At 47.4% G+C, this 20164-nt stretch overlaps 2 protein-coding genes across 11 annotated transcripts in view; one reads left to right on the forward strand and one right to left on the reverse strand.

The window, feature by feature from the left end:
- The window catches only part of ABLIM2 (actin binding LIM protein family member 2), a 68680-nt gene extending 63016 nt beyond the window's left edge, over positions 1 to 5664 (reverse strand). For all 8 annotated transcript variants that reach the window (XR_014223633.1, XR_014223634.1, XR_014223635.1 and 5 more), the window contains exons 1-2: positions 5534 to 5664; positions 494 to 637 (exon numbers count right to left, since the gene is read on the reverse strand). Coding sequence is in view for 2 of the 8 variants with exons in the window: in XM_082238549.1 (XP_082094675.1) it covers positions 494 to 637; positions 5534 to 5549 (160 nt within the window). In the remaining 6 variants the exon portion in view is untranslated. The remainder of the gene's footprint in view (positions 1 to 493; positions 638 to 5533) is intronic.
- The window catches only part of SH3TC1 (SH3 domain and tetratricopeptide repeats 1), a 409292-nt gene that overhangs the window by 344264 nt on the left and 44864 nt on the right, over positions 1 to 20164 (forward strand). The window contains exons 1-2 of one of the 3 annotated variants that reach the window (XM_082238511.1): positions 9389 to 9505; positions 9792 to 11005. The exons of 1 other annotated variant lie outside the window; for it this stretch is intronic. The gene's annotated coding sequence lies outside the window, so the exon portion shown is untranslated. Of the gene's footprint in view, positions 1 to 7639; positions 8193 to 9388; positions 9506 to 9791; positions 11006 to 20164 lie in introns of those variants that run through there. One more of the 3 variants, XM_082238512.1, reaches the window with a different exon arrangement.

A 20164-nucleotide genomic window follows, 5' to 3' on the forward strand; every position in this document is an offset into this window, starting at 1 on the left:
AACATTTATCTTAGAGGACCACTTTCCTACTCTTCAAAGCTTGAGATGTTAATTAGATTTTTTTACAAAAGTGGTAGACCTTCATCACAGATCTTCTCAATCTGCTCCACTTCTTTTTATCTTCTCTTTTGTTTGCTCTGGTGTATGCATTTGTCCAGTGTGCAGTTTGTTGCCATCATTGTAAATAAAACAAAATGAAGTGCCAGTTCTCTCATCTTGATAAAAGTGCCATGGGTGCCAGCACAAAATGGCTGCCATGGACAACAACAAAAAGAGGTGCTGGTATTGCATACTGATGTCTCCCATCACAGAAAAAGCACTGCATTTTGCCTAATATCTGAAAGTGCCTTTTTAGACAAGCAAATTTATTCTAGGATTACAGCATACCAGAAGAGAACTCCATGTGCATTTCTCTGCCTGTCTCAATGATTTTTACACCTCTTTACGTTTCCATGCCCGTACATAGCAGACAATATGAAAAGTAAATCCCTACCTTTGCAAACAAAACATTTAATATGGAAATACTTCTTTTGTACTCTTAGCACCTCTCCTTTGCATGGATTTCCACAATTATTGCAGAGGATTGCAGCACCAGAAGGCTTTTCCAAGTGGCTGTGCACAGCCTGTGGCTGAGAAGCTGCAAGAAAGAAAAGGTCTGCCCGTTAGGACAATGCAAACTTTAACGAGCACGCCCCAATGTGAAAGTGGTGTGACATCACTGCGGCATGCAAACATGATCCTAGATTAAATATCAGCACATACAATCAAGTACAATACCCGAGAAATTAATGACTTCAAGTGCGAGTATTTAGGAAGCAAATAAAAAAAGATCAATTTTACACCATTTGGTGCGACTTCAGTGCTTACGTTATATAGAAAAATCAGATCCCAACAACATACCAGTATTGTCTGCATTTATAAGGGATAAACAATCTTCAGAGTACAGATCCATTTGATGAGTACAATGAATTGTTATTTATTAGACATTTGTGTGCAGCAAAAGATCAAATGATCTCATGTTTATTCTATTTTTAAATTTTGTATTAATTAATTTATTAATCTGTGTATTTATGATCAATGGAAGTATTATGGAAAGTGGTTCTGGAATTTTTTTCTAGCTGTTTGTAATTATAGATATCTTGTTTTATTTAAGGAAGTTTCTTTTGAAAGTGAGAAGGAAAGACTTTACCCTGACCTTTATTCTTTTCTAAAATAGGATTATCAGAACTGCAGGCCACATTCAGATAAATTTCCTAAGCTATTTTTCATTATTAAATGATATTAAGGGAATACTTCTGACCTTAATTTAAGTCTGTCCCATATTATTCATTTAGAAGTTATTGTGTATGATAGTACTTGGTTGATTTCACCACCTTTATGAACACAAACTGAGCATGGATGGTGCCAGGGGAGGCAGATGCTCCCCCCCCCAAAGGAGCTTGCTCCCCACTTACCCCCTCATTTGCTGGACTCCTGTCATTAACACATACTGTTATTTTCCTTTCGGAGATCTTAATATGTGGCACACAACAGCCCCACCTAGAAATATGCTTTGGCACTTTTGCGCCCCACCCCAAAAAAATTTCTGATTCCGCCACTGAAACAGAGCTGCGTTGTGTCGCTTATCATGCCTTCCTATTGTGTTGCACAGCCAAAACGATGCTTATGGTGTTGACCATGGGTAGGCAAAGTAAGGCCCACGGGCCGGATCAGGTCCAATTGCCTTCTGGATCCGGCCCACAGACGGTCCAGGAATCGCCATGTGGATCACCAGCGTGCGCGTTCTTTCCCTCTCCCTCACACAGCGGCGGCGCCTCCTCCCTCCCTCCTGGCTTCTCCCCGCCCTGCCTAGAGGAGGAAGGGGGCTGGGCTTTGTTGGTGCCAGCAGCAGCAGCAGCGCTCGAGCGGGCACCATTTTAAGCAGCCCCCTCTCCAGAGCCCTTTCGCACGCCACTCATCACCTCACTGCCACCGCCGCCAGCCCCTGCTGCTCGCAAGACACAGGTAAGCAGCCACCGGGGCTCGTGGTGCTCTTGCATCATTTTCTTTTTTCAAAATATGGTCCGGCCCCCACAAGTGGACCGGCCCCCTGCTGAAAAAGTTTGCTGACCCCTGGTGTTGACGGACAGTACTTTGTTTGCAAGTATTCCTAGCTCTTTCCACCAATGCCAGCATGCGCAGTGTGTCAAGGGGAAAGATGTCATGAGTGGAGACTGGCTCCTTTTGTGTCTGGTTGGCTGACCAGGGCTGACCAGTGTGGCTGAACTCTGGCGATATGCTGGAGGGTGATCACACACCCCTAGGTGAAACTTCCCTTCTGGTTTATGCTTGAAGGAGAGTAAATCGAAATGTGGTTGCGCAGTAAATCAATCATTTGATATAACCAAGGGATAATAATTTTGGATCAACCCATGCTAGCTACAAGGGCCAAGAATATCATCCAGAGTGTTCTTCACACGTGGGCTGTGCCCTGAAAGACCCCTGGAATCACTGCAGTTTGGTCCAGTGAACAATTTGCAGTGTCTTAACTCTGTGGACAATAATTGCATGCTTTTTGAAAACTTTTTTCACATCAAAACTCAAGGTAACAAAAAGCTCCTGAACATTCCAAGCAGTGAGAAAATGAAACAGGCAGAATGAAAAATAAATGGAGTGGCATCACCCCTGTCTCCAAGAGAAGTGAACACTTTGGCTGAACTAAGCAAGCCCTCTTGCGAAGGGAATTCCACAAAGTGCTGCAACGTAGAGGAGCCTCACTCTCATTGCAACAAATCACGTCTCAGATCCTATAGGGGGCATTTTTCTGCCTGCTGGAACAATTGCAATGTGCTCTGCTAGATGCTGTATGGTTTTTAATTGTATTTTTCACCTGAATGAAGCTTGCAAGCCACTTTACCACGGACCGCAGCAATAAATCACTGAAGTAGAGGATCAACACTTAGACATCAAGATCTCTTTGAGCAACCTGGACCCAATCACTTTAGATCTGAACTCTTACACTCTATCCATTTTCCCCAGAAATATCTATTAAGTGGTTGAGAAAAATCTGTTTTCCCCGTGAAGTGCAAATTACTCCCTTTGACCTTCTGGTTCTCTTTTTGTTGGTTTAGATTAGGCCTGGGGGGTGTATTGATACACCACCCAGGACTGCTATGAGGGGCAGACCAAGATGGCGGCTTCACCCGGCGGCTTCCCTCTGCTACCAGCTCCACTTTCAGTATCGGGCTGCTGGAAGCAGAGGGACAGCAGCAGCAGTTTCACCTCCAATATCCTGCTGTGTGAAGCCACCATCGTGCTCTGCCCCTCATCTCACAGAGAGAGCAGCAAGCTGCATCCCCAGGCCGATACAGCTTGTGGCACCTTTGGCTTCTTTAAAGAGCTCCCACCCTCCAGCTGAGCAAGACCCAGTGCCTCGCACGGCATGAAAGCTATGCAGGATTACATCTAACGCCCAAATTTTGGCTCCATCATTTCCAGTATTTACTATTTATAAATGGATTTCAAATCCAAGTATTGTATAACACAAATAGCAAACACTTGAGAGCCAAACGGTAAAAGATAGGAGACGAGCACATAAATGACCTAGAAAATAGTTCCACATTTTATTCAAGGTTTCCAATTTCAAAAATACAGGCTGTTCTCTATTTGAGGGAATTCATTCATCCACAAACACTTGGTCGGTGATGCAAAGTTATGCTCTTGGCCAATAGGAAACTCCTAGATAAACATAACTTCTGTTCCTGCTAATGCAGATGTCAAATGTGGCTGGTTGCATTGGGAGACGCAAATATACCCCTTGATGTGTAAATGTCTACTTTCTCTTATTTTACCGCCCTTATTTTAGTGCTATATTATAAACCAGATACAGATAATTGTGGCATTCCAGTTCAAAGTCTGCCAGCTGGATCTTAAGTGTGTTTCCTTAGAAGTGAACAAGCAGTGAAATGTGGCATTTGTTAAATAAACCATGAAGGTACTGTGTTGGTGCTATCACTGCTATCAGCACCTAATTTTAAGTAGTCAGCACTGCTCTTGGCACATGAGGGTCTTTTAGTGATGCTGAATTTTCTGCAATCAGCAAGAAAGAAGTGAATGTTCCACACATGGCATGCAACATAAACACTACTTTCCCCACTATGCTCCTCCATGCCCATTCACACTGCAAATGAAGAGTGAAAGGCACACTAGTAGGCCAACACGTGTGAATACTCACTTATTATTTTGTTTTTATTTGTTTTTTATTAGCAGACATGCACTTTAACATAAAAACAAAGCAGAAAATTAAATAAACTTAAGAAACGGCAAGGAGGAATGATGCTAAGGGAGCAAGATACAGCTGAGATGTGGCGGCAGGTGGGTTGGAGGTGGGAGGAGGCAGCGCACCCCACCAGCATGTGCCCTCGCCCCGGCCGTGCACAAAACTTGCCCCGGCCCAGGTGCTGTCAACCCACACTGTGCCATTGTACACAAGGCTGACCTTTAAATCCCTAAATGGCCTTGGCCCAGTATACCTGAAGGAGCATCTCCACCCCTGTTGTTCAGCCCTGATACTGAGCTCCATCTCTAAGGGCCTTCTGGCAGTTCCCTCACTGCAAGAAATGAGGTCCAAAGGAACCAGGCAGAGGGCCTTCTCGGTGGTGGCGCCCGCCCTGTGGAACACCCTCCCATCAAGGAGATCAACAATTACCGTACTGCAGATGACTTTCCATAGACATCTGAAGGCAGCCCTGTATAGTTTTTAATGTGTGATGTTTTACTGTGGTCTTATAATTTGTTGGAAGTCTGTCTGGGGCAACCCAGTCAGATGTGTGAGATGGAAATAATTTAATATTATTTTTAAAAATTGGACTCAAAAGTCAAGGGGGGGGGATTCCCCCAAAATGGGAGGACACAAAATGCCATGTTTTATCAGCAATGTCATTTGTAAGAATTTGACCTCAATTCCCGAGAAATGGAGCAGGGTGGAAGCATGACTCCTTTTTGTGGGGGCCCCAGGTAGCAGCCTCGAGCATCTTCGCCAGCCCTGCCTTCCGCCGCTCACGCCAGCGAGCAGATACCCTCATCTCCATGAAAATCGAGAACCCGCTTTTCCTCCCGGAGGCGCCCCGAACGAAGCAGCCAGGCAAATGCAGCAAATGTTGACAGCCGCCTGACGGAGAGCCGAGCGGCAGGGCAGACCAGGCGCATCCTCCGCCTTCCCCCCCGCGCCACACCAGCGCCTCGCTCTGCAGCAAAGCCACCGCGGCGGCCCCGCCCTGAAGCCGGGGAGCCTGGCCGGGGCTGGTCGGGGGGGGGGGCGAGGCGGAGAGCGAAGGCGCCAAGCGGCCCCGAAATGCGCCGAGCGGGCGCGCCGAGCCTGCAGCCCCGGAGCGACCCTGCCCGCCACCCCGCCTCGCCCCTGCCCGGGCGCCCGCGGAGGATGCTCCGCCGCCTCGCTCCCCAAGCCCCCCCGCCCGCCCGCCCGCCGCATTCTGACGTGACTCCGGCGGCCACGGCAAGCTGCCCTCTCCCCGCTCCGGAGCCCTGCGCCTACCTGTGCCGGTGCTCATGGCGCGCCTCTTCCCCGCGGGGTTGCTGCCGCAGCCGCATCCCCCGGCAGGCAGGCAGGCAGGCAGGCACCTGTGGCGCGGCGGGCCAGGCTCCGGCCGAGGCTCTCCTGCGGCGGGACCAGGCGCCGGCCTCCTGCCTCCTCCTCCGCCGCCGCCTCCTCCCCGCGGCTGGGCAGGCCCGGCGCGGAAGGCGGGGCGTGCGGGGCGGAGGCTCCGGGACGGGCGCGCCGCTCTCGGCCGCCCCCCCCGCCGCCCCCGCTGCCGCCGCCCTCCGGAGCGCCTACAGCCCGCCGGGGCCGGGGGAGCCAAGCGCCCGGGGCTGCTGCGGCGACATGTCGCCGGGAAAGCGGCAGTCGTCGATCCGGCGCCCGCTTCTGGCCGCGCGGAGAAGACCCCGCAACGCCGCGAAACGGGACAGCCAAAGGATTCCCGAAGCCGCTGCAGTTGGGGCGCCGCCGCCCCTTCATGCTCGTGTCTCGGAGGAGCACGGGGCGGTTTCCTTGGGCCGGGCGCGCTTTCCTGGACGGTTGCTTTGGGGCGCCAAGCCCAGTTCCTTCACCACTCCTACATTGTAGAGTTGACCCCCAGGATCATCTAGCCAAACCCCCTCCATGGCAGGAATCTCAACTACAGCGGTACCTCGGGTTAAGCACTTAATTCATTCTGGAGGTCTGTTCTTAACCTGAAACTGTTCTTAACCTGAAGCACCACTTTAGCTAATGGGGCCTCCCGTTGCTGCCGTGCCACCGGAGCACAATTTCTGTTCTCATCCTGAAGCAAAGTTCTTAACCTGAAGCACTGTTTCTGGGTCAGCGGAGTCTGTAACCTGAAGCGTATGTAACCTGAGGTACCACTGTAAAGCATCCATGATAGATGGCCAGCCAACCTCAGCTTCAAAAACGCCAGGAAGAAGAGCCTACCATTTATATGGACAGTTATTGAAATGTGAAATATCTTTGCCAGAAAGGAAGCACTAGGCCAGATATAATGCCATGGGGGGGGGAGTCTGTCCATTGGCTTTATCTGGGATGGCACAAAGCTTAGTTGACCTGGGGTAACTGATAAACACCTTTGCTTTCCAAACTTTTCATGTTGGCGACACACTTTTTAGACATGCATCATTTCGTGACACATTAATTTGGTTTTACTGGCAAAGCACTTTCCAGACCCCAGAGGAGAGCAGGGAGCGTTCACACAACACACCTACACACTGCAGCCAACACACGTACATGTTGTGACACACAGTTTGGGAAGCTCTGATGTTGAGCATGCTTGTGCGTCTCAAAGGGAAGAGCCTCCAGGTCATGGAAACGTATGATCGGGGTAAATCAAGTCTCGTTTTGGACATGCAAGGGGATATAATGCTGATTCCTCACCAAGCCTTCTCCAATATGCTTTGCTGCCTGAGCTGGAAGAGTGGATATTCCATCCCTATGTCAAAGTACACATTACTCACTCAGGGCTGGTTGATTCATTTTGGTACCTGAGGCAGAAAATCCCTCCTGCTCTCTGGCAGAAGAAATATAACAGCGATGCATTAAATAACTAACAATTTGCTGTTCTTTCGTGGCAACTAAAATCTGCAGAATGAGGCAGTTGACCAAAGCAAGTCTCCTGCTGAATTAAAGAAGCGTTTCGGTTAAACACATTGCAAACTTTGTATGAGAAATCGGGTTAGCAAAAATGGAACTCCACAGCGCCATCTGGTGTCACAGTGTTAGAATGCATAAAGAATGCATAAAGCGCCTTTTCTTTGCAATGTAGCTGAGTCCTCTGTCTCTCACATCCTGGCTTCTTTTGGTTACACTTAAGTGTGACAGTAGGGACAGAGTGGAGCAGAACACTGGGAATATTATCTATTTAACATCTTGATGACTTGATACCTGTTGTGGTGGACAATGGCTTTCGACAGTTGAGCACTGCTTAGCTGTTATTCCACCTTTCCTTCAAATATGATCAGCATTCTCCACTACCTCACATATTTGAATATTTGAACCTTTATAGGCCCATGACCACAAGTAGAAGGGGGTTCAAGGACATACAAAACCCTAGAAGAGACCCTGCATATTACCCTCTAACACCTCCAGAGTCTAAAATTATCAAACTTTGCTTCTGTACATCCTGTGCATATGGAACGGGATCCATGTTATATATGCTGTTATATTCCAGGGCCAGATAACAGACTAGCAGGCCCATTTTGCACATGTTGAAGTTTCCAGACTGTTTCAAAAAGTGTTCCCATGTAGAGAGTGTTGTGGGAATCTAGTCTAGAGGAGGGTGGAGGCCCAACTTCTATAGGAAAAGCTGCACAAGAACATAAGGAGAGCCTCTGGATCAGGCCCATGGCCCAAGCACCCTGTTCGCACAGTGACTGAACAGTTGCCTGTGGCAAACCAAGCAGGATTCGACCACGAGGACACTCGCCCCCCTCCTGTGGTTTCCACCAGCAACTGGCCACAGCCTCCCAAAGGCACTCTGTGTTTCTGCCAATTCCACCAGCACATCCAGGGAAGACCCTCCGGTGCCATACCTGTAAATGCACACCTGGCACTTCATCAGAAGTGTAACCGTTCCCAGAGCACAGCGATATCCTCACCCAGATTGTCAGAACTGCTAATAGATAGCATCTCTGCCTTATCAGAAGTAAGTTTCAGTATGTTCACTCACCCAATCCATTTCTAAAAAGATTTTGAGCTCTTAGGCGTAATATATATTCCTAAATTTGTACAATGACTATGCTGAAAGGCTATTTTAAGCAAGTTTCTGGGTGCTTTATTAAGAACTTGGTGTCTGAATCATCTCACTCAGGAGGAACAAAACCTTTTCTGTTGTTCCCTACGCTAAGTGGCTGGGGTGGGGAGACAATAGTGGCCTTGTGAACTTGGTTCTGGGCTGATCGCTAATTCCTGGGCTCAGCGGGATCCCGTTCCTTGCATCTGTCTACCTGTTCCGACGACTATTTTGCACCTGGTTCTAGCTGATGGACATGAAAGCCAAACCAGATTCCTCCCCCTGCTCTGCACATTGCAGTAGTGTGGTGCAGTTGGCAGAGTGTTGGACCAGGGCTTGGGAGACCTGGGTTCTAGTCCCCGCACTCGCCCATGAAGCTCACTGGGTGACCAGGGGCCAGACATCGCCTCTAAGCCCAGCCTTCCTCACAGGGCTGTTGTGGGGATGGAAGCGGGGTTTTAATCAATTAATTAAATGCACAGGAAATGACCATGTGGATTATCCTATAGAGTTCTCTTGGATAGACATACCTATATCTAGCTTGAATGCTTGTTGCTTTGTGTTGGGATCAGAAACTAAAATGTGACGGTTGCACTTTCTGTCAAGCTGGTGATAGAGTAAACGAGTGACTGTGTAGGTTTGACATGTAAATCTGCATCACAAGCTGCATTATTTAGATTCTATTTCCTTGCTGGAATTGTGAATACGGACCAAATATTGGGCTGGCCATGAGCAGTCTTGAGATATTCCTTTAACCTTTGTAGACATTGCTTTATTATGGCCATGTTTGTCAACCAGTTTATAATAATCCCATTACTTTAAAATCCTTAGTGATCAGAAATTTGTTCCGAACCGTGTACAGGAGTGGCTATACTTTGATTTATGGTCCTGAAGAATGCCATGTGGCAGAAATAGCCAGCTGTCTTTGAAGACAATGAAAAAACATTCCTCCTCCCAGATCTGGAAAATAACTGTCATGAGCTATTCATAATGATCCTCTGAGGGACTATTAACACCATAACATTTATTTGTTCTGGAAAACACCAAGAGACATCCAGTGACAGCTTTAAGGCATTCAGTGATAACAATTCAGAGAGGTATGAGGTCATCCTTTTTTTGGTTTCATTCTCGCAAGTTCTGGATTATTAGTAGCTGTCTTACTGCTGGGTTTAAATAGTGTTTAAAAAGGTTGGTATTCTATTCTAAAATTATGGTATTCTATTGAAGCTCACTGGAAGGACAGATCGTGAAGCTGAGGCTCCAATACTTTGGCCACCTCATGAGAAGAGAGGACTCCCTGGAAAAGACCCTGATGTTGGGAAAGATGGAGGGCACAAGGAGAAGGGGACGACAGAGAATGAGATGGTTGGATGGTGTTCTTGAAGCTACCAGCATGAGTTTGATCAAACTGCGGGAGGCAGTGGAGGACAGAAGTGCCTGGCGTGCTCTGGTCCATGAGGTCACGAAGAGTCGGACACGACTAAACGACTAAACAACAACAACAACATTGAGGTTTTGCATTGCAAGTCTATATTTTTATGTGAGCTGCCTTAGGAGAGCTTTTTGCCTTGAAAGATGGCTTAGAAATATTTAAAATAACAGGAACAAAATATTTCGGGAGCTTTCAAACAGCCCACAGCAGCTGCTTAAAGGGAAAGTGTATCCAGTGGACATGCTATTACCTCCCTCAAATTCTCCGACCAAGTTCTCACCACGACGTCTTAATTTTTATGACTGTAAAATACAGTTTGGACTACAGCTTTGTGGAGACACTTGACTTCTGCAGATGGGTGTCTTTCTCTCCCCATCTTGGATTATGGTCATAAGCAGTAAGTGAACCTAAGGCTGCCACATTTTCACCAGCTCAGTGACTGTTCAGGTTGTGATTAAACACATACGGTTCAGGCCAGTAAAACAAAAAGGTGGTAGCCGTATTCCAGTCCCCCACCCACTGCAGGCTTTTTGTTTGCTTTGTTTTAAGGACATTTACTTTGACTGCCTTCGTACACTCCAAAGCTACAATGCACATAGGGCACCAACAATGGCACATATATGTTCCATCTAATAGCATTTTGCCAGACATCTGCAGTTAAAATTTAGCTAATTAGTTCAGGCCAATAGCTGGAATTCAGTCCGCTTCTGGCTCTTGGTCCTCTGCCTTCTGTCCCCCACACTCCCAGATGCCCGGCTCCTGTGACCATCCACGGACATGCTTAGAGGCCTTCTCCAGCTGTTTAGCCTGTTTTCGCCTTGATCCTCTCACATATCTGCTTTCCAACCCACTGCTTACTCTGTTTCCCACTTCCTTCTGCAACTCCACTCCATTTGGGGCCCCTATGTTGATTTAGTTATCTGGAATTTCCCAAGTGAAACAGGTCTGTGTCTTGCTTCCTCTCCTGGGCTTCTTTAACACTCCAGCCACAGTGGCCACAAAGCATCCTCATGTTCCCACATGAAGATTTGTACCTCAGAGCTTTGCTTGAAATCAGTAGATTCCCTTTCAACGTAGCAATGGTTAGCAGAGATGAACACTGTACAATCTTTCCTGCATATAAAGAACATGAGTGATGGGCCAAGGGAAAGACTGAAGGTCCCAGAACAGGGAACAGTGTCGTGTGGCGCCTGCCTTACCCTTTAAATTCATCCACCTGCCCAATTTGCTGGCTGAAGCCTCCCATTATTGGCCTTCTCACAGCTGGATTGCTTTGCTTTGCCTCCCCTGTCAGGTGAGTGTCTCCATCGCTCTCTGTGACTCAAGCTTTCAGGATTCTGTTCTCTGCGTTAGGTGCCAGATATACAAGGACAGAGCATTTAGTTAATATTTTACTTTGGAACTAAGGCTTTAATCCTAACCCCATTTACCTGGGAATAAGCCCCACCAAATTCACTAGGGTTTACTTCTGAGCAAGGATTGTCCTGTAAGGCCCTAAAAATGAAGAAATAAAATAGGGTATCATTGGGGTGGGAGTTAAACTAATATTTCTGCGACTATGAATTAGCTATTTTTAATTATCCCTACATTTATGAAGTCAAGAGGCAATGTTTTCTTATTATGTGTGTGTGTGTGTGTGTGTGTGTATGTGTGTGTGTATGTATGTTTGGTAATTGTTTGATAATTTAACTTCATGCTGTTACTCTTGTAGTTTGGTTTTAAACTGAGGTGCACATTATTTACTCTTTCTCTGCTAGGGAAATATTCATGTTTTTGTTTTTAAATAATTTTATTTTGCATTTTTAGATTTTTTTGGAGGAGTAAGTTCAGTCTGTGTCAGGGTCATTGGGTCCTCTTCTGAGATAATTAACTGTCTTTCAGAGCTGATAATTAATGTTTGATTTCATATTCTTTATAAGATGTTATAATTGCTCTAAGGCTTCAGCCGCAGGGAAAAGCCAAGTGAGTAAAATATGGTAATTGCACATCAACTGCTTTTTAGCCTTTAGATTAAAGTGTTCCTCCTTTCACAATTAAACAAACAAACAAACAAACAAAACCCCTTAACACAAGATGTGAAGATAGGAAGCTGGCAAGGAAACAAGTCGGGGGCATATATGATGTGTTTGGTGCTTCTTCCTGTTGGGCTGCTCCAGCGTTAGCTGGCTTTTTCTGGATTTGAACACCATTTATTCTCCTGCTAATAATCAGCTGGTGGTTGTTGTTTAGTCGTTTAGTCGTGTCCGACTCTTCGTGACCCCCTGGACCAGAGCACGCCAGGAGGAGGCGAGTAGTTTGGAAGTGATGAGGAGAACTGCCTCAAGACATCTTGCTGGCTGAGACAACAGGCAAGATGCCAGCCAGTTTGTTAAGGGTTGCTTAGAGCAGGGGTCAGCAAATTTACCACACCTCGGGCCAGTGTCTCCGGCGCCAATTGCACGGCGGGCCGGAGGGTGGGGGAGCGTGTGCCCACATGCGTGCGCACACCCTATTTCTGGCACACTTCCGGGTTGGAGGAGCACCAGAAATAGCTTGTGCACATGTGCACGGGCCTCCTCCGACTCGGATGTGCACCGGAAATAACGCACGTGCGCAAATAACACTTGCGCATAAGCTATTTCTGGTGCTCCTCCGACCCAGAAGTGGGAAGCCGCGCAGCGCAGCACTGGTAAAACCGAGCAGGCAGCAGGGGTCACTGCAGGCTGGATAAACGAGTCCCTCGGGCCTTATCTGGCCCACGGACCTTCGTTTGGGGACCCCTGGCTTAGAGTTTACCTCACAGTGCCCAGGATGTGGGATTTTTTTTTGGGGGGGGGATATTGTGCTTTAAAAGTATAGTGTGTACACAGAATTTCTTTGACAGTGGGAATAGGACAGGATCTTTCACTGCACTTGAGGGCAGCATAGCAGGGAGGGCCCATGTCATATAGCGCTCCCTCCTCCAATACTCTTTAGCTGCCGCTCTTTAGCTGTACCTCTCACCTGAGATGGCTGCCTCTCTCTGACTATCACCTGGGAACAAGAAGCAGGAGGGCTATTGTTTACATGTTCTACTTGTGAGTTTTGTCAAAACATATGGCTTAAATGGGTCCAATTTTTTAATCCTATTTTGGATGTGAATTATGAAAGTGCATCTGAATTTAAGATTGCAATGGGACTTATTTCCAGATATATGCTTGAACCAGCATGACTGGATTCATATAATACGGATTAATATAGTATGGATCAATATAAGGGCTGATGTCATTCACTGCTTTTAGGGTTTGCGGTAGGGAGCATTGCAGATGGATTCAGATTATTTTGCTTCCAGTGTGCTGCTTGGTTTGTAACTGCTACATGGGGAAGTCTTTAAGAATCTATGGTGCAATGGTAGCCACTTGGAGCAGTTCCTTAAAACTACCATAAAGAGGTGAGTTGCTAGATGAGAGCCATAGCAGATATTTAAAATCACAAAACATGCAGTAAGGTAAAATCCTGGAAATATATGCTGTTAGACCTTTAAAATTTCCTCTCCTAAGTTTCTCACTTCCCTTAATATAAAAAGAGACCATGGGTTCGGTAAGTTAAAAATGGTTTACTGAAATTTTTTTCAGAGGTCAGATTGATGTGCTTTTCCATGCAGCAGCAAGAAAAAAGCAGGCAGTACAACATCGTTTTAAAAAGTTGTAAGAGTTTCTAAAATTTTTGTATAGAAACACTAAGATGACTTGCTAAAGCCATGTGGTCTGATCTTAGAGCAGGGTAGGGTGACATGGCTGAAGAGAGAAAATGGAAGAGAACAAAGAGTTAAGTTACCTGTCCTCCCACGGTGAGGGGGTGTGACCTAGCTAAGCCTGACAGGACAGCTTACTCTATGGTCTTAACCCCTTCATGCATCAAGTAGAGTTAAACATGTTGGTTACCGTATATGAGGCTGGATGAATCCCACAGTTTTAAGGGACAACTAGACAAGATGTTGGTGTGTCTATGACCTCTATTTTTCATATAGATACTTGCATGGCCTTCCAGGTGGAGCAAATCTTCCTTCACGGCCTAGGACCCGCATACCTAGGGGACCGCCTCTCCTGCTATGCCCCACAGAGGACCTTAAGGTCCATAAATAGCAACGCCCTAGAGGTCCGGGCCCTAAGGAAGTCAGATTTGCCTCAACCAGAGCCAGGGCCTTTTCAGTGATGGCTCCGGCCTGGTGGAACGCTCTGTCTCAGGAGACCAGGGCCCTGCGGGATCTGATTTCTTTCCACAGGGCCTGTAAGACAGAGTTGTTCTGCCTAGCCTTTGGCTTAAAATCAGTTTGATTCCCTCCCTCTCTTTCTTTTTCCTTTCTCCTCCTGTGTAGAGGCTGCACCCTAATGTTTTAATGTTGTATCTTGATATTTTAAATTGTATTTTAATCAACTTGTTTTTATTATTGGTTGTTAGCTGCCCTGAGCCCGGTCTTGGCTGGGGAGGGTGGGGTATAAATAAAAAATTATTATTATTATTATAAATGCAGCTTGTATGAAGGGAGATCTAGATTGGTGAGAAACCGTTTGGTACTGATTTAATATGCATTCTATTAACAATCTTTGAATGGACATTGTTGTGGAACATCACAGTAAACATTATTGTATCTGACTGCACATCCTTCAGCTTCAGTACTGAAAGGTGTACATCTTCCCCTTTTCATTAAAAAAAATGGATTCAGACAGAGGGGAAATAAATGTTTTATGCCATACATTATTTCCCTACCCACCAGTAATTGAATTACACTATATTGAGTGAGAGTTTTTTCTTGTAACATATAGACGTGTCATCTTATGTCAGACCTACATTATTTTTCTTTTTTCACAGTAAGGCAGGGGTGGGCAAACATTTTTAAGGTGCATTTTCCTTGGGGGGGGGGGAATCTTTTGGGTTGCATGCTAGCAGTTGGCAGAGCCAGAAACAAAAGTGTTCCTCATTTACTAACCCAGAAGGAAGACTGCCCTACTCCAGTTTTCACAGTGGCTTCCTCAGATGTTTATAGAGCAGGCATGTCCAAAGCCTGTTTAGGGGGCCTAATCCGGCCCACCGTTCGATTAAATCCAGCAGCATTTATGTGGCAGCATAAAAAAGCTCAGCAACTTCAATCCCCCCCAAAAAAGCTCAGCAACTTTGGTCGGCCCTCAAGCGTGTTCACTTCCTCAAATCTGGCCCCCCTGTTATAGAGCATGGTGAATCGGAATCCGCCTTTGTGCTTAGCAGATAGCATTCAGATTGCTGCTGAAGCCTAGCGGGCAGCCTTGACCCATAAATCTTGGCCCAGTAGGTTTGCTGAAGGAACCGGAGGACTGGTGGTACAGGAAGTGAGGTGTTGGAGGCTGCCAGAGGGTCATTGGTTCCAGGCACACTTAATTCTCCCCCAGTCCCCACCTTGCACATTCAGAATCTCAAACCTTTGCAGATTAAAAAAAAAAAGAAATGTTTATTACCTGTTCTTCACTCAAGGGTCCCAGGATGGGTTATATCATAATAAAACAATTAAATTAAATACATAAATAATGACTCTCACTAAAAGGACAACCAGTAAATAGATGAACAGAGAATAATGATGATGATGATGATGATGATGATGATAATAATAATAATAATTAATAATAATAATAATAATAATTTGTTTATATCCTGCCCTCCCCAGGCTAAGAGCGGCTAACAACAATCAAAGTAACACAGCATTCTAAAATCATTCTAAAATAAATTCAAAATGAAATTAATGGCACCCATTGGGCTAGAGTTCTGTGAGGATTTTTTTTTTGGGGGGGGAATATGAACGAATTCCTATGCCCCACAAATAACCCAGAGATGCATTTTAAATAAAAGGACACATTCTACTCATGTAAAGACACACTGATTCCCGGACCGTCCACGGGCTGGATTGAGAAGGCGATTGGGCAGGATCCAGCCCCCGGGCCCAAGGTTGCCTACCCCTGCTCTAACCACTCACTGCACTGCACGAGGGTGTTTCAGATGGCTGCATCTGAAAATCCGCTGCGTATTCAGCTGACCATGCAGACACAGTGAAGCAGGAAGCTGTGCTGGCCCTGAAGAAAACAATAAAAGGAAATGTTCTCTTTCCCCCACTCATATGTCATGCATATCTCAGCTTCCTTTCAAAAGAAACCTAAATGCATCAAACTATCCAAAAGGGATTGTAGGTGGACATGTTTTGAGTATTTGTTTTTATGTAGAAAGAGCCAAGTGATAGCTGGACCTGGATCCTGAGTAGAATGAGAACGGAATATCACATACAGCTTGTGATCTTAAACATAAAGGGGATATACATCTTCCTAATATGGGTTTAGAGCATGGGTAGGCAAACTAAGGCCCAGGGGCCGGATCTGGCCCAGTTGTCTTCTAAATCCGGCCTGCGGACAGTCCAGGGATCTGTGTTTTTACATGAGTAGAATGTGTCCTTTTATTTAAAATGCATCTCGGGGTTATTTGTGGGCCATAGAAATTCTTTCACCCCCCCTTCAATATACAGTATAGTCCAGCCCCCCACAAGGTCTGGGGCACAGTGGACCGGCCCCCTGCTGGAAAAGGTTGCTGACCCCTGGTTTGTAATGGTAATGGGACCCCTGACTGTTAGGTCCAGACGACTCTGGGGTTGCGGAGCTCATCTCGCTTTACTGGCCGAGGGAGACGGCATTTGTCCGCAGACAGCTTTCAGGTCGTCAGAAACTATGGAAACACTATGATTTCTGTTGTTACGGAAAATCTGGGTGCGTATTTACCCTGCCACCCAGCCAATCGGACCAGGTCCGTGGATTCTAGCGGAAGAAAAGGAAGCTCAGCCGGACGCAGGAGCAAAATGCGAAGATCCGAGTTTATTGCGCAACAGGTTCAAAGTGGAATTGAACCCCGAGAATGGGGCGACATAAACTTTTAAAAGTTCCCTCCAAGTCCCATAACACAGTGCGCGAAACGTCATGAATACATTATGGGAAGGTTGGGTTTCATGGATTACATCATGAATACATTACACACGTCATGAATATCTCAGAGAAAGGTGGGGTTACACTAATTTACATTTGAGGGAAGGGAGGGGGAATATGCAGAGCGAGGGTCATACACAAATATACATTTCATGAGTACCGGTGGCGGTGGGACAATGGGTTACTGATATGCACCGTCTGCCACCTGGTATTGCCCGGAGGAAGGGCTGGGCAGAACGATCTGACGGGATTAAAGAGTTCCTGTGTACGTGACTTGCCGTCTCGGGGATTATGGAGTCGGGCAGCATCATGGAGTCCTGGGGAAACTGAGTCGAATGACACCAAGAGCGAGAAAATTGGAGCTGTGGTTGATTTTATATGAATTTTGAAAGGTTCTGATGACTTTCAACCTGTTCCGTAGCCTAGATCAAAAGCGGAAGCAGAATGTATCCATTCTTGCAGAAATGGATACATTGTAACAAGGGTTTGACAGTTTTACGAGGTCGGGAGTTTCGGTTCTATTGTTCTCGCCGTGGGGGGCCGTCAGCAGCTCGTCAGGAGGTTAAATGAGGCGTGCAAGAGCTCCCTGAGCTAGCTTCTGCAGGACGAATGCATGGCTGTGATTGGCCAAAGCGTGGCCATAGGAATAAGCAGAGAAGAGAAACACTCGGTCTACTCATTCTAAGTATGGAGCGCAGATAGGCATAGGAAAGGATAGGGAATATATATATATTCGAGCTTATTTCGCTCGGGAAGAGGTCTGGGAAAAGTGTGGTGCTTGTGCAACGGTGAAGGGGGTTTGAGGGTGGGTGTGCGATGGCACCCTTGAGGTCATCGCCTCGGACAGCCAAGAAGAAGGGGGGGATAGGCACCCCCCCCTCAGTCCGTATCAGTCCCCCATTCGGAGATAGATTTGCATTAAAGTTCTGTAAGAACTTGCAAATCCTTTCTCCGCACCATTTGAGCACTAAATTTCGGTGATCTCATATTCACCTTCTCCCAAATGTCTCATTTGTACATAGTCTGGGAAAGTGGGAGCATGTCGGGAGCGGGAATAGGCTCGAAGAGGAAAGGAGCTAGTAGGAGCAGAATGTCGGAGGAGAGAGCAGCAAGGGGTAATACAATGCATAGTACAACATAGGATAGAGACACAAAGGAAAACAGTTAAAATGATAAACAACACGACTTTCAATAGTTGTCTGAGCCATCCCCCCTTGGGCAACCATCCCCATAAGTCCACATCGGATAGCCCCTCATGCTGGATGTCGTGGAGCTTCCCTGCTAGTTCATGAATGTTATTTAAATGTCCAGTTATATTTAAGGTCTGGTCAGTCACGTATGTACAGCACTCAGTGCCTATTAATGCACAGGTGCCTCCTTGACTGGACAAGAGGAAGTCTGTCGCGATCCTCGTCTGTAGGCTCAATTGTCTTACCTCGGATAGTTCCGACATGAGAGAGTCTGTGATCTGAGTCGCCTCCTGCATGAACTTAAGGAGGATGTCGGTGAGTCGGAGAATATCCACGTGGTTTGAACCGGCACCGTAGGCGGGGAAGAGTGCTCGGCCTACGGTCTCTCCATTCGCAGCAACGTCTGACAGGTCTGACAGCTCCCTTTGCTCCCTTTTGTTCCGTTGTCTTCCAGGGGGTAGGTGTGGTAATATTCTAATTCCGGGAACGATGTAGCCAATGAAGCAGGATCCGGACATGTGTGGGCTCACCCATGTATAAGCGCGGTGCCCACACACCCAGAATAGGCCGCTGAGGTAAGATTCCATTCGGCCTGAAGCAAAGGTTTGCAGCAGCATGATGTCTGTGGGTTGTGGCTTCCAGTCCAAGGGGTGTCCAACCACAGCGGCCCAGGCAACAGTAAGGTTAGGAAAAGTTCGGGAGTCCCTTGTGTTAGAGACAGTGACTAGTCCAGTTGGTAAGATTTCCAGAGTGTGGGTGCATGTACTGGATCCGATGAAGGTTCCTTCCCCTGAGAAGCTGCGGCAAAGGGGTCCCTTCGTAGGGCCGGTGAGGTAGAGGTATTGATGGGTTAGGTTGAGTGCGGTCAAGTTCCAGGAGGTAACGTTTCCGGAACGGAACTGTTCTAGGGTCACTGGTACAGGGACCAGTGGGAGGCTCTGTTGGAGATGGCTAGGTGCGTGAGCGCAAATCCAGCAGTCCGGGTAGGGTGACTCCTTCGCCACCTGGCTGAGAAGCTTAATGTAGGAGTTTTGCTCCCAGGATGACAGGAGGTCTTCTCCTGGGAGTGGCGAGTCAGCGCCGAATTGTCGGGGTGCTGTACCAACCGGATGGAGGGGGTCGGTGGTGTTCAGTAGTCGCCTATCCCTGGCGATACCGCCGCATCGCAGGGGTCCGACGTGGTCCCATGAGGGGGAGCGCGAGGGGCGTAAAGGATGGTGCCACCCTTCGAGATATTCAGCCCCTTTCCACTCATTAGTGACCCCTAAGTCCCATAAACAGCAGAACCGTCGCAGGCAGAGTCCTTGGAGTTGGGGCTTCCGGGTTTCTGGGGTGGAGCGGAGGCACTGGAAGCCGAAAATCAAGTTTCCAGAGGGGTGGCTTGGTTCCGTATAAGCGTGAGTAGCCCCTCCTGTCTCGACTTCGGTCCAGTTTGGGGTTTGCGAGACCTCTCCACTCTCGTAAAGAAGGTAAGTCCCATTTCTGCAGGTTAGCCGGTAAGAGGAATGGTCAAGAGTGAGAGCCGCAGAGCCGATACGGTGTAAATCCTTGTTTCGGATGAAAAGTTCCCAATATTCGTTTTTGGCGAGTTGGGGAACTAGGGAATGGCGCAGCAAGGTCCGGGACTCAGGAAGGCAGAAATCAAAGTCCCCCATTCGATCAGGGTTAGACCTTCCCGTCTCGACCTCATGATAGTCCAAGAAGTGGTAGTTCGTTCGCAAGCCTGTGCAGTGGTCTGATGAGGTGGACGTGACACAGGATAAGGCGGCGAGGAGAAGGGCGGTGGTAACCGGGCGCATGGTTCGGATGCGTGTAGGGAGAGCGCAAATGTTCGAACAAACGAAGGCGCCAGATAGGGTGAGGCTGTAAAGCGAAGCTATCAAATGAAGCTGTTGAATGGAGCTGTCAGATGAACTGTCAAAAGGCGAAGCTGTCAACGAAGCAAGCAGTCAATGGAGCTGTCAGGTGATCTGTCAAAGCAAAGCTGTCAATGAAGCAAGCAGTGGATGGAGCTGTCAAACGAAGCAAGCTGTCAATGGAGCTGTCAAACGTAGCAAGCTGTCAATGGAGCTGTCAAACGAAGCAAGCTGTCAATAGAGCTGTCAAACGTGGCTGTCGGCGCGTCTGAAACGTAGCTTGATGGTGTCGGTATCTGGGATGATTTCGGACGTCCAGTTGGGTGTCGTGGTGTCTGGTCCGGTCTGTTGGGCCCGACTTTGGCCCCGATCCGCTGGTCCGGTCTGTTGAGCCCGACCTTGGCCCCGATCTGCTGGTCCGGTCTGTTGAGCCCGACCTTGGCTCCGATCTGCT

The sequence above is a fragment of the Podarcis vaucheri genome (assembly GCF_965113315.1).
Source record: "Podarcis vaucheri genome assembly, chromosome: 9".
NCBI lineage: Eukaryota > Metazoa > Chordata > Lepidosauria > Squamata > Lacertidae > Podarcis > Podarcis vaucheri.